Source organism: Meleagris gallopavo, chromosome 1 (genome assembly GCF_000146605.3).
Source record: "Meleagris gallopavo isolate NT-WF06-2002-E0010 breed Aviagen turkey brand Nicholas breeding stock chromosome 1, Turkey_5.1, whole genome shotgun sequence".
Lineage (NCBI taxonomy): Eukaryota > Metazoa > Chordata > Aves > Galliformes > Phasianidae > Meleagris > Meleagris gallopavo.
Genome location: NC_015011.2, coordinates 132,006,728 through 132,020,415, shown reverse-complemented (window position 1 = coordinate 132,020,415; position 13,688 = coordinate 132,006,728). Strand labels below are relative to the sequence as shown.

The following is a 13,688-nucleotide window of genomic DNA, read 5'->3' as shown; positions in this document are numbered from 1 at the left end:
TCCTTGGCCATAGTCTGTATGCAAAACATGTTTAGGGAAAAGAGTTCTTCCAGGTATGTCTTACAGAGCTCCACTTAGTTTGAAACCGAGAACACACATGGAAATACAAATCCCTAATTTTCATTAGATTATTTTTGTAGCATCATATCATTGTCATCTTTCCTTGTAAATCACTCAAGCTCTTTTTACTTGAGGCTGTGTCACTGTGTGACATTCTGCTAATACAGACAGACACACAAAACACACATAATAATAGCTGCACCCTATATAGTAAACCCCTATATATTTATCTGCATGCATTTCTGTAAATTTGGTCATAATTTAGTCATAGTATAGTGATTTAAGAAGTCATTGTTGAGTTGTTGGTGGTTTTGGTTCAGAAGGTTGCAATAATGAAAGTAATTAAACAGTATAGACAAGATGACAGAAACAAGAAATATCTCCTATAGTGTTGGTCCTCTTCTAATATTCAGTGAACTATTAAGAAGATTTTTCCTAGACAAAATACATGGCACCACCTATGATTAACAATAAGGTTATATTTTTATTGTTATTATTATTTGAATTTTTCATAATTTTAGAAAGCTAGAAGATTCAATCAAGGAAAAAATACTACAGAAATGCTCTACCACATCAGTGCATTCTTCATTGGAGAACTTGCCTTGGTCACTGCAAGCCAATGCCACAAAAAAGGCCCATTGCCTACAAAGCAAGGGAATAAACTGATGTCAGGACATTTGCATGGCTGCTTTTTCTACGACTACACATTAGTGATGGCAACTAGGCATATTCATGGTCAGTGGCATTTGCCACTGTGTTGTATTTGCCACTGTGTTGTATTGAGGACACTGTGTACTTTAGATTTGAGCATTAGATTTGTTATGTATAAACAAAAGCATTAAAGATGCTTGTAACTCTTTACCTTTGACATCAGAAGAATGAGGAGCCTAAATCTTTACTGCAAACTAAAAGAACTAAACTGGTTTAGCCCACCAGTATGAAGACAGGTCATTTGATTGCTGTATCTGAGTATGAAGAGAAGATAACTACCAGAGAATGAGGGTTACTGAGTAAATCGGGAATAAGAGATTATAAAGTGGCTATAAATAAATCTAGTTTGGAAGTTAGTGGACCAGTCATCAGAGGAATAAAGTTCTGCAATTGCTTCTACTTCAAGAGACAAGGAACTTCGACTTGTTTTCATTTGGACTCTGCCAAATTTCTGAATGGGATTAAATGATGCAGTTTAAAGTGAAAAGGGACTTAATCTAAGGAAACAAATAGACATGGTAGACTTTTGTATTTTATGCTGCGTTTTCCATACCGTGAAAGGCATTATTCTGTTAGCATGGCAGCTTCTTTGCCCTGAAGGGTGAAGGACATCATGAATAAATCCTAAAGTTCTACAGATTTGAATTAGACTTGCCATGGAAGTTCACAAGATTTTGAGCACTAATGTAACTTTTGATCCTGAAATTTCTCCTGATGCAAAATTAGGATGACGACCATCACCTGCTTTACAAGGATAATGAGGATTAAATAAACGAATATTTGTTTGGAGAAAGTTACACAAATGCTGAAAAAAATCTGATTAGTAAATCTCATATTTTTTTTTCTCTTCATTATCTTAATCTGAAATGATAGTTGCTTGAACTGTTAGCTGGATACATGACTCCAAAGATATACCTGGTAGACACAATAAAACACTGAGAAGTAATGTCAACTGACAGATGAAATGTACAAAAATTTCACAGTCCGAATAAAATTTTACTATTATGCCACAGCCAGATAACAAGACATGATTCAGTGATCAAACGGGAGAGATATATGAGAAGTTACCTTCAGGGTTGTACTTTTTTTTTCAAATCTTTGCCATCCGTTGAATTTAATCGTCTTCAGAAAGTAACTAAAGTCTTTTTTTATGCAACATATTGCATTGCATTACAAACTGTGTTTTCTTCAGCTGACCTGTGCCTGTATTCAGCTTTGAAATGATAGGCAGCAGTAAATATGTAGCTGGAGACCTATTTGTAAAATATGGACATTAGAGAGAAGTAGAAGCATCAGAATTAACACGGAGAAATCTGAGACTAAATTAATGCTTCATTATAGCGAGACCAAGGTGTGGGCTAAAATTCAATGTGATTCTTGACTTGTAGCTGTGGCTGAGAGTATTGCAACAGAAGCTCCCATAGTATCTCTTCAGTGTCAGCAGTGCTGACTGGTGGTGTTATTTGACCAACAGCACAAGTTCAGTCTACCTATAGACCCTATACAGGAATTTATTTGTACAGACCAAACTTGGAAATCAGTTCAGAAAAAGATATCCAACTTTCAAGTGCTTACATCCAACTTGTAGATCACCCTAGAGTAATGGCAAGTTAGAAACATCATGGTGATTAATACTTTATCCATTTTTTCCTGCATTTCCCTTAGCACTGACTGAGCTGTTGACCATCCAGCCTCTCCCTTAAAGACAAAAATGCACATGAAGATAGCAAGGAAGTAGTGACTTGTTTGAGATTCTGCTGGTGTATACTTGCAAGAGCAAACAGGATACCAAGGATTACCTTGCTTGTAAGCATCTTCATATATTTGTTTAGGTGTGAGTTTACCATACTCCTTGCTTCAATAGTCATCTCTGGATACTGTAATCCTCCATTTAGCTCTCAATCTACCCTGCAGGTTTGATTTTCTGGTTGTGAATGTGTGAAAATGGGTGATTTTAAATGTTTTCCTGAAAGTCCCAGTTCAACTGTAGTTTGTTCATGATACACCAGATCAAACAATTTGACTGAAGCAGTCTTCCTGTATCACAGAATTTCAGAGATGTAACAACACATAATCTTTGAATCTTTGAACTGTACATTGTTTCATTTGTAAAGTGGCAGTGACCAGAGGCCAAATCTTTACCTATAAATACTTCTTTGCTATCCTCCAAAGAGGTACCAATGTTAATCTCCTTTCATAAAATCAGTTATCTGATTTCCTGGACTTATCAAAGCTGTCAGAGAGAGCTGAGGCTATACTCCCTCCTTTCTAAGCTAATTTCATTGAAAATGCACTAGAGTGGATGTGACCTAACAAGTTTAGATTTCAATTGCATTTTTATTTTAAAATTTGACTTGTCCAAAGGGATCACAGCTTTTACCTGATGCAGTTTACCTCCATCATACCTTTCTTCTAAATGACAATGATAACTTAAACCTCTGAAGAAATGTTTTAGTTAAAGCTTACAGAATACACGAAAGAGATAGGAAAAGACCTAGTAAGCCATTTTCTATAACCTTCTCTCTCTTTCTGCACTACTTGTCGTTTCAAATCTGGCCTCGGCCTAAGCTCCTTTGGAGTCTCCTCATTTTTTCTTTTCTCAGAAATGGCTTCTTTGCTTTTGTAGAGTGGATATGGACTACAAAACTATCTTACTGTCATTGCTACAAACTCTACCCATTGTACTTTTCCATAGGTGTTCTAATCTGTTCATTACCGTTGTCTAATGTGAAGCTCTCTTTCTGTTCCTGTGAAACCCCATGTTGCTCCAGCACTATGAAAAAAGCAATACAGCAAATAACAGCAACACACTGGTTGATTTTTAAAATGATATATAAGGTAAAGAGATATTACTACCTGTTGTGGTTTAACTCAGCAGGCAGCTCAACATCACACAGAAATTAACTCACTTCCCCTAAGTGAGAAATCTTATCATAGAATAATAGAATAGTTAAGGTTGGAAAAGACCTCTTGTCTGGTCCAACTGTCAACCCATCCCCACCATGCCCACTGACCATGTCTCTCAGTGCCACAGCTGAGATAAGGACAGTTCAATACAATAAAAACAAACAAACAAAATGTAACAATAAAGAAAGGAATAAAAATCAAGCAATGCACAATGGCAGCTGCCCAAAGCCCAGCCAATCCATGAGGAACAGTAGCCCTTCCAGCCAACACTCCCTAGTTTTATTGCTGAAGACAGCCATATAGAATGGAATATCCCTCTGGCCAGTTCAGGTCAGCTATCCCAGTTCTGCCCCCTCACAGCTCCTGATGCTGCCCCAGCTCCCTCTGCTGGCAGGGCAGCAAAAGAAGCTGAAATGTTGGCTCTGTGCAGCACTGCTCAGCCACAACTAAAACACCAGTGTGTTAGCAACAGTATTCTCATCCTAAATCCACAACACAGCACCATGTCAGCTACTAGAAAGAAAGCTAACTGTTCCAGATGAAACCAGGACATTGCCCTTTCTATGCCTTCCAGAAAGAATGACATCTTAAGTGGACATAATATTTATTATGGCAATAATAAGTCAAATAGATGCATGCTTACTCCGTGTTTGCATTCATTTGCACGTAGTTGTTTCCACCTTAATTAAATATTTTTCTTGCACAAGAGATGATTTTTTACTTCCTTTCTCGCGGATCTAAGTAAGAAAGTCTAAAACTGTCCTGCAATATTGAAGCTGGGCCAGCCCTCAGAGAGCATCCACAGCACAGTCATCACATGGCTGAGTTCATGTTCATATTCAGCTGGGCTACACAGAGAGTGCAGCCAGAGGCAGCATGAAGCTGGTGGGGCTGATAAACATACCTGTGGCCCTGGTTAAACAAGTTATTTGCCTGAAATGATCTGTTTGTCATAAGCTGAGAGAGAAATACCTGCAGTAATTTTGAACTCACTGTGTCAAACGCAGTGACACCGCATGACAGCAGAGAAAGTGCCCTTGAGACCTCGCTTCTCTTTGTCCCTCGACTATAAAAAGTCAGATCACTGTATGTTGGGAAAGAAATACAGTCAAAAGACTTCTGAACCATACTATATGCTCTACTTAGTGTAGACTATTGTGCACTGAGAGATCATTATTATTTCGGCTCATTTTCTCCGTAAGATCTTGGGTGCGCAATTCTATTTGGACAAAAATTCTTGCAGTTTCCAGTTGACAGAAAAAGTAATGCAGCATCACTTCCTTATGTTACTGTTATTTACCAAGTCAGCCCAGCTAACAGTGAAAAAAAAACAACAAAACAACAACAAAAAACAGATCACGAGTATTAAAACTTACATTAATTTTAATGAAAAAATTATAGCAATTTATGGTAATAAATGTTATGGTGAGCTCACAAACTTCTACAAGTTCGTGAACTTAAACAAATACAGTCTACTTCCAGGTTTTAATAGATACGTTTCAATTTGTGCATTAAATGAGTCTTGACACAACTGTCTCTTCATCGTATACTTTCTTTCCAGGTCTGTAGTTCTGTGTTCTCATGCAGATAAAATATCTTAGTTTTTTCAAAGTGGAAGAAAAAAATGCCACATCCATATATTCCTGTTTTTTTAAAAATTGCTTAAAAAATGAGAAATTAGCTTTTGTGGGAAATACTGAAAACTGCACAATACCAGATGAAAATTGACTATGAAAATGCAGTTGTTATGCATCCAGGTGGGAAATGTTAAGGTTATTATTTATTTTTTTAATGACTACTGTTTAACTCCGTTTCCCAAAGTGCATGTGCATTTTTCACTGCTCAGTGAATATGGTAAGGTCAAGAAGGACTGAGAATAGCTGTAGAAAACATATAAGCAAAAAGCTTATCCTTAAAGAAGGACTCCTTGGTCCTCATTTCAAGTTCTATGAAGGCATTTGAGAAGCTTTGGCATGGTAGTGATGAATCTGGTGTGAGTTGGGTAGTGATAGTACAGCTTCCTGCTGCAGTCTGTGAAATGTCTAACCTGTGACTTCAGTCAAGGCCAGCTCTCTGAATGATGTGTTATCACACACCCAGTGCAGCTAAATAATGTGAAAATGCCTTTCCTTTTGTTCACAGCCTTGTCCTACTGGGGAAACTTAATTTCCCTGCTGGATTAACTCCTGTTTACCACACATCAGTTTCCAGTGCTATTGCTCTGCCTCTTTAAAGCCTTTTTATAGAGGCTCCTTGCTTGAGCCCACACACCTATTTTACATTGTGTGTATGAGCAATGAAGACATATCTAAAGATCATTCAATATGTGAGCAGTCTCAGTAGAGAAATAACGCTGCATGCCTGAATAAGTACTCACTTGTGAGAAGCACAGTGCTGGGTCTGGGTCTCGTTGGGGAACACTCTTAAGTACATTATTATTTGAATCTCATTGCCCACCAGAAACATAAACAAAAATTAGAATGAACAACAATAATAGAAACAGATGTCTCTGTAGTTGACTTCCTCTGTTTACTCTTTCTATGTAATTTCTCCTTCAGTCAACCCCATCCCTAACATGATACATTTGGAAAGGTCACAGTATTAATTATCTTCAAATGAGTGTGTATATACTTTTCAACAACAATTCATCAAATCTGTGGGGAAAATGACAAGGCCAGCTTCTATTTCTGTAAGTGCAGTGATTTTAATTCAAGAAGATGGACAGAGTAGAAATCAAACTGGTAATCGGAAACTCCTACTCACATCTAATACATCCCATCCCTCAGATTCTCCCTCCTTACTTTTGCTCAGAGGCAGTTTCTGACACCAGAAATAGCACAGTGGTGATAACAGAGTTTGGGTATGGTTTTGTTTTGTTTTTCCCGATTGTGAGACGTAAAACACTGTTAGAAGCACTAGTGTGAATTTCAGCCCGGGGAGCTGTAGGTTCCCTGCCTGAGAGAATAAACATGTGGAAGGAACTGCTGAAACCATGTAACTAGTCTGAAGCCCATCGGATACAGTGGAGAAATGCTGTTTTACATCAACAAAGGTTGTGACATTAAATCTCATGAGGGACTTCCAAGCAATGTGTTCTAGAAATCCTTATATGATAAAGGTTTCATTTGCTTTAAATTTGACTGTCAACAGCAATGAGGCAAATTCCTGTTTTCTGAAATAATGTGAAATAGCAAATGCAGAATGGCACGATCTCAGTACACACATCTTATCCATAACTGTAACCTTTCAAGCACTCATTATTCACATTGTGCCTTCTGTATCAATAAAAAGTGAACTTCTAACACATAGCCTTAAAACCTGTAACACCGTTATGTTATCCAGCTAACAATGCCTGGTTGTCAGCATATGTCCTCAAGTGCAATTACACCAGCCACAAAGCTTTTGGGTGTACAATCTGGGAGAAGGTCTAACAGCTGCTTGTATGTAACACAAAGAAGAGGAGCATCACCATGGTGAAAGAAGGTAATTGGAGCTGCGATAAGGATCCTGTGCAGGGTGGATATACATTAGTGGAAATTTGAAGACATCACTTAAGTCTGTGGTGGTTTTGTGCTTTACAGTTTTGTCAGTGAAGCTTAATGTCTACCTGGCGTAATGTTATCAGCCCAGCAACAACCCAGCCTCAAAGGTTCACCTCTCTCCTCCTGGAGAAGAGCAGCAGAAAGACAATGACATAGTACATAAGGTCCCTCCCAGTGAAGCAGTCCCTGCCAGTAGAAAGAAATCCACCATTTCCACAGCCATGTTATCATAGAATCATAGAATGGCCTGGGTTGAAAAGGACCACAATGATCATCCAGTTTCAACACCCCCTGCTACGTGCAGGGTCAGCAACCAGCAGCCCAGGCTGCCCAGAGCCACATCCAGCCTGGCCTTGAATGCCTCCAAGGATGGGGCATCCACAACCTCCTTGGGCAACCTGTTCCAGTGTGTCACGCCCTCTGTGTGAAAAACCTCCTCCTAATATTAAACCTAAATCTCCTCTGTCTCAGTTTAAGACCATTCCCCCTTGACTTATCACTATCCACCCTCATAAACAGCTATTCTCACTCCTGTTTATACACTCCCTTCAAGTACTGGAAGGCCAAAATGAGGTCTCCCCAGAGCCCTCTCTTCTGCAAGCTAAACAATCCTACTTCCCTCAACCTTTCCTCATAGAACTGCTCCAGCCCTCTGATCATCTTAGTGGCCCTAAATCATTCCAGGTCAGTGCAAAACAAAGACTAAACTTTTTCACTGGGGTTTCCAAACCATGAAAGTCACTCAAAGCCTGCAAGAGAGTTAATTTAAAAGAGTGATCTGTAGGATGAGTTTTAAGGCTAGCTCAGTGATGGGTAATTCCACAATATTCCAAATTAATTTATGACAAATAGAAACTAACACTGTATTTGCAGTCAATCAGCAATGCATTGCAATCTTCAGAGCACGTCCAAAGGAAAAAGATGTTTATGCACAGAGAAGTAGACATTAAGTCCTATGTTCTCAGTGTATTTACAAAATGCATGAATAAATAGCCTACTGTGATATCTTGCACCCAAAAAGACAGAACCATGGAAAATGTGAGCTAGACAATTTCTATGTTGGAAAGGACCAGTCTCCTGTGACACTTCTCAGCAAAGAATGAAGCCCAGAGAAGCTGAATGCTGGGAAGGAGAGAATTTTTCCTGAGATTTTAAATATATGGAATTGAACAGGAAAAGCTCCAAAATAGCTAAGGTGCTGTGAACACACTTCATACACAGGACAACAGTGTTACTATTTCTCTTGTTTTGAAAGGAAGATGAACAGATGGATGGATGCATTGTGCCTTTTGTGAGTGAAGCTGATTCCTGAGTTTCATATAAAAAATAGTTATTTTGCTACTAATATACAATGGCAGAGCTGATGAGAGCTGAGAATCAATGGCAGGCATTTACTATTATTTTGGTTGTATTAAACTGAAAAGTATTTACCCAGATCTGAGGAAATTCTGTTTAAGAAATGATTTTGCCTTGATTTCTACAACAATAAGGAAGATAACTATGAAAATAATAGAATCCACACACTGGCTATGAGTTGGCAAGAAATGATCCACCCTCCAATATTGATTCAACTTTGCCCCTTCGCATTTTTTTGTTAAATGATGGCAGCTGTGGAACAGTAGGATGTAGGAAACAATTGGATTATTCTGAGTTCAAAGGAGAAATCTAATACATCAGTCTTGCAAATGACTGGACACTAAGCAGGGATACTTCAGAATCTGTTTCCAGTTTCCTGCTGCTGCTCCTGAATTGTGGCAAGGAGCCTTTTCAGCTCCTTGTAGAAAAACTTGTTTGGGTTGTGCTCTGCCTGTGAAGACAATGCTAAAGTGTGCTCGTCTTCTCTGTGATAGCCTATTTGGGTGATCACGGCATGGTCAGATGGTCTCATGGAAGTTAAAGGCCTAATCTGTCCAAGAGCTCAGAGAATAAAGAAAGACAAATGCTGCTTTTAGGAAATTTCCCTAAGAAGTGTAAAATATAAGAGAAAGGAGAAAAAATAGCAATCTTACTTCAGCATGAACACTTTTCAAACAAAGTTCTCTATCTTTTTCATTGTCAGTTCAAGTTAGACTTTAGAAATGAAGCCCTAGGCTTCAGGAAGGCAATAGTGTCTTCTCCTGATTTCAGGGAAGTTTCAGAGTTTGCCTTGGATCCTACCCTCAGACTGCAAGAGTAGACCTATTCCTTGTTTAAGAACTTTAGGATACATTAACCAGATGAAGAATAATCTGAGGCAGTGGCAAAATTATAATATATTTGATCATTACCTTCAATTTTTAACTTGTTTAGGTTTCATAGTAATATAATACTGCTGCTACATAGTACTATATAACACTAAATGTAGGCTATAGCATATAACAGGCACTTAAAGGCAAAGGTAAGTAACGCAATGGAAATCATGAAGACAGGAAATTGAGATCAGCATTCAACACAATGTAATCAAAAAGATAACATGAGCAATACATATTTTTCGAATTTCTTACTGCAAAACACATTTTCAAAATTCCAGATCTGCCCTTATTAAACTTCAGAGTTAGGAACTGCCAACACAGAAACATTAAAAAGTTAACCTCTTGTACTGAAAATGACATTTAGAGAATTGAGGTACCTCAGTTTGACATAGGCATTTTAGAAATCTGCCTTGGACGTCAAGAGACAAAATTAATTTCTTATTTTGGCAGAAAAAAGTGTGGAAGTCCACAAAAAACTGTAATTCTAATAACTGCTTTCAGGTAGATCTTTCATGAAAATAGTTAAGTGCTTGCAACATATGTCCTCCTTCATATTGCTTTGAAGGTCCTGAAATACTTCCCTCTTCTTGCCCCTCTTTTCTTTCCCCCTCCACTTCAATATTCTTCTTTTCAAAATAAATTCCAGTACATTCAGCAACTCTGCAGCATGCAAATTAATACACAGTTTGTCCCTCAGAAGAACACAAAAAATTTGAGTAAGCAGATGTATATCTGTTCTCCTTATCTAACAACATTATGTTGACTGCAAACACTTCCATCCCAAGACTCCACTGACATTATCTGGATAAGCCGTGAATGCCTTTCTCACAAGGACACATCAACAGGACAGGCAGACACAGAAATCAAGAACACCTGATAGAACCTGACGAAAATACAGTTTAAAAATAGCACTTCTTACCTGCTTATTCATAAGTATGTAGATAATGGGATTGCAAACAGTACTGCTTTTTGCTAAGATGGAAGGTATGATGCTTGCAACAGGAGTCACCACACCTGGCTTACCAAATGTTGCAAGTAGTGCTATAACTCCATAGGGAATCCAACATGCAAGATAACAGATAACTGTAGTGATCACCATGAACAGTACGTGGTATTCTCTCTTGCGAGCAGTGCTCTTGTGGATTTTTCCAACCTAGCAAAAGACAAAAATAAAGATGGGATTGGAGAAACCGTGTAGTTGTTTTTATCGCTTTAATAACCTTCTTGATCTTAGATCAGAAATGACGATCAACTCTGTATTTCCAGAAGCAAAACAAACTCAAACCCCAAAGTGAACAAATGCAACACGAAGACATAAAAGAAGCCTTTTGGAAGAGACTTTATGAGTTTATAAGAGATTGAATTCACTCTTTACAGACTACTTTTTCCAGGTGGCTCACCACTTTGATAAAATGTCTTCCTTCCTGATAATCATCAAAACCAGATTTTTGTGCTTTTAGGAAAAGCATGCTAGATACTGATTTATTTCTGTTACTGTGTTATTTGGGGGAAATGGAGAGGAACTGGATAAACAAGATGCACAGATTCAAATGACAATTTTCAGTGCAATGGTGCACTAGCTCATCTTGCTATCATGAATTTACCAACAGTTACATTCTGGTTATAGCTGAGCAAACCCAGTTCAGCTAAGGAAGTACTTAAAGCCTTCCATCTGCGCTTCAAAATATACTCTCCTTCGATCTGTTCTGAGCTAAATCGTCATGTCCACTTTGAGTCTAGATCTTCAAGTCAGATGTTAAACATTATAACAGCTCATATCACAGAGTGCACAGGTAATATCTGAAGCCTGTGGAAGCCAGCAGTAAATTTGTTGAGGTACAGATCAGGCATGGGGGCTTAGCTTCAGATTATTGAAATCATAAAGTTCTTAGAAAATATTTGGAACTGTTAACGGCAGAATAGTGAGGCTGATCTTCCTAAGTTTCTTTGTAGCCAACAGAGAAGAAAAAAAAACCTTTGCAAGGAGGTAAATTTTTGTTCCAGTTGCTCTCTAGTGGCTCCAGATAGGGCCTCAGCACACTAGTCTTCCAAAGTTATGGTTAATTCCATAACTTCCTTCCAGAGTGTGTTTAGTAAACCCAGACGTGCCAGCAGGATTTCAGGAAGCATTCAAATGTTTAAAATAAATCAACTGGTTCTTGCACTCAGCCAAATAAAATTTATATCCACTTTAAAGTCTCTGCCTCCAAGTGCAGTGTTTGAGAATAAACCACACCCAAGGGAAGGGCAGATGAAACTATAATAAGCAAAAGGGCAGCTCCCTGTAATGTTACGTATCCAAACTTTATCTAACAACAGCGACAAAAATTAAAAGGGGAAGAAGCCACAAATTACCTGAGTCAAATTGTCATATGTTGCCAGGTGCAGAACTTGAACAATTTCATGCAGTGTGAAAACTCAAAGCTTTACCTACCTCTCTGCTGTCTGGGCATTTTTTTATAACATACATGTTTATGTATTGGACAGTAAATCTAAAACATACATAGTAACTGTGTAAGCATATATGGAAGGCAAAGCAATGTGGTGGCGTTCTTTCCACTTAACTATGTTCTTTTGATTCCACCTGGGATTTTGGGGAGAAAAGTTTCCTTTGGAATTAAACAAAACACACACTAACTTAGTCTGCCAAGAATTAACAAGTATTTTTTTCTGTACAGTCTTCAATTGATTTTCTGAGAAAAAAAAAAAAAAATCAATTGCAAAATAAAATTTGTCTATTTTGAGAACACTGGGAACAATTCTTCTGTTTGAAATAACAAAACCTGTATCTCGTAATTACTTTGACTTGACAAGAGAATTAATAATAGATAGTGGTCCAATCTTGTATTGGTTATTTAAGGGGTTTTTTTTCTTTTTTCTTTTTTTTTTTGACTAATAGGGACCTTTTCTGAATTGAGGTATCCCATGTTAGCTGCAGCTAATATAGCTATGCTACAGTCATTAACTCAGAAATGTAAAGCCCCAGCTAGCTACAGCATCCACAGCTAAAGATCTTCAATAAGGGTAGAGGCATCAATCAGCACATTAGAGTTTACAAGAGTTTATCATCTGCACAGACAAGCTACAGATTAGAAATAAGGGAAGAAAAAATGTGTAAATGGAAAGTGATCGTGTTGAAATTTGTTATGCATATTTCTAGTTTCACATCTTTGTTTCCTTAAGAAAGGAAGCCTACACTGTCACTATGTCTCTGTTACTATGCTAAGTCTGACTGTCCGTTGGTTCCAGTATCTTCCTTATAAATTTGACTGTGCTTTTGAAACTGACAAAGTGGACAGAGGTCTTTGACAATAAGTTCTTTTTATGTCACTAGAGAATAAGGATCCTTATTAATGTGCTCATCAAGAGGAAAAATGTAATGTGAAATGAACTCAGATACCAGAGAATCCACTCTAATTTGGGTTTTATTTTGTTTTTGTTTGTATTTTTTTCCTCTCATCTTCCTGTTCTGATAATTAAAAAGGAGAAAACTGATCACAGCTGTTCCTGAAACAAGACATACATATGTCCTCTGTATCTATTAAAGATGACCTTCTGCTGCAATTTTCTATAATTGAGTTTAAACACTCATTTGTCAAGAGACAAATCTATTGGAGAGCACATCTTGTTACCTGTCATGTCCAAAAAGTCTTTCACATCCATTTTAAACTAGTGTATCAAATCATGATTTTTTATGTACATATAAAATTACTATAATTATATGATTTACTTGTAGTCCAGATCCCGGGAATGAGCAAATTTCATCTCCAGGTTTTTTTGAAAGTATGATTATTTTCAAAAGTACATTTCCATTCTCACTGTTGCAGAGAAGAGATTAAAAGCATAGAACTGCAGGAAGCAAGACAAGCAATGGACCACCAGTAATGATCATAATGTATTTCCTTTCTTAGTGGCTCTAGATCCCAGATGACCAGACTGTCTCAGCCTTCCAGAGAGGGCAAGTATGGTAAGTTTGCAGCCCTTGTGATGAACTAAAAAATGTACTTAATGCTTCTCTCAATTTTTATTTGATGCTCCAAACTTCTATAGCTATTAACTGCATTTTTTGCTTCATTCATCTACTTCCTCAGTGTCAGTAATGTTATTTTTTCATGGTATATTGGCCAACAGACTCAGCCATATTGCCTTGGATTTCTGTTTATGCCTGAGACTCAAAGTTCAGTGCTCTGTATTTGGTACTAAAGCAGGTGGCCAATGTTCAGTTCAAGACAGAACA

At 37.7% G+C, this 13,688-nt stretch overlaps 1 protein-coding gene across 1 annotated transcript in view; it reads right to left on the bottom strand.

The window, feature by feature from the left end:
- The window catches only part of LOC100544946 (pinopsin-like), a 72,253-nt gene that overhangs the window by 13,816 nt on the left and 44,749 nt on the right, over positions 1-13,688 (bottom strand). The window contains exon 3 of the mRNA XM_031557657.1: positions 10,371-10,604. Within this exon, the coding sequence (XP_031413517.1) occupies positions 10,371-10,604 (234 nt within the window). The remainder of the gene's footprint in view (positions 1-10,370; positions 10,605-13,688) is intronic.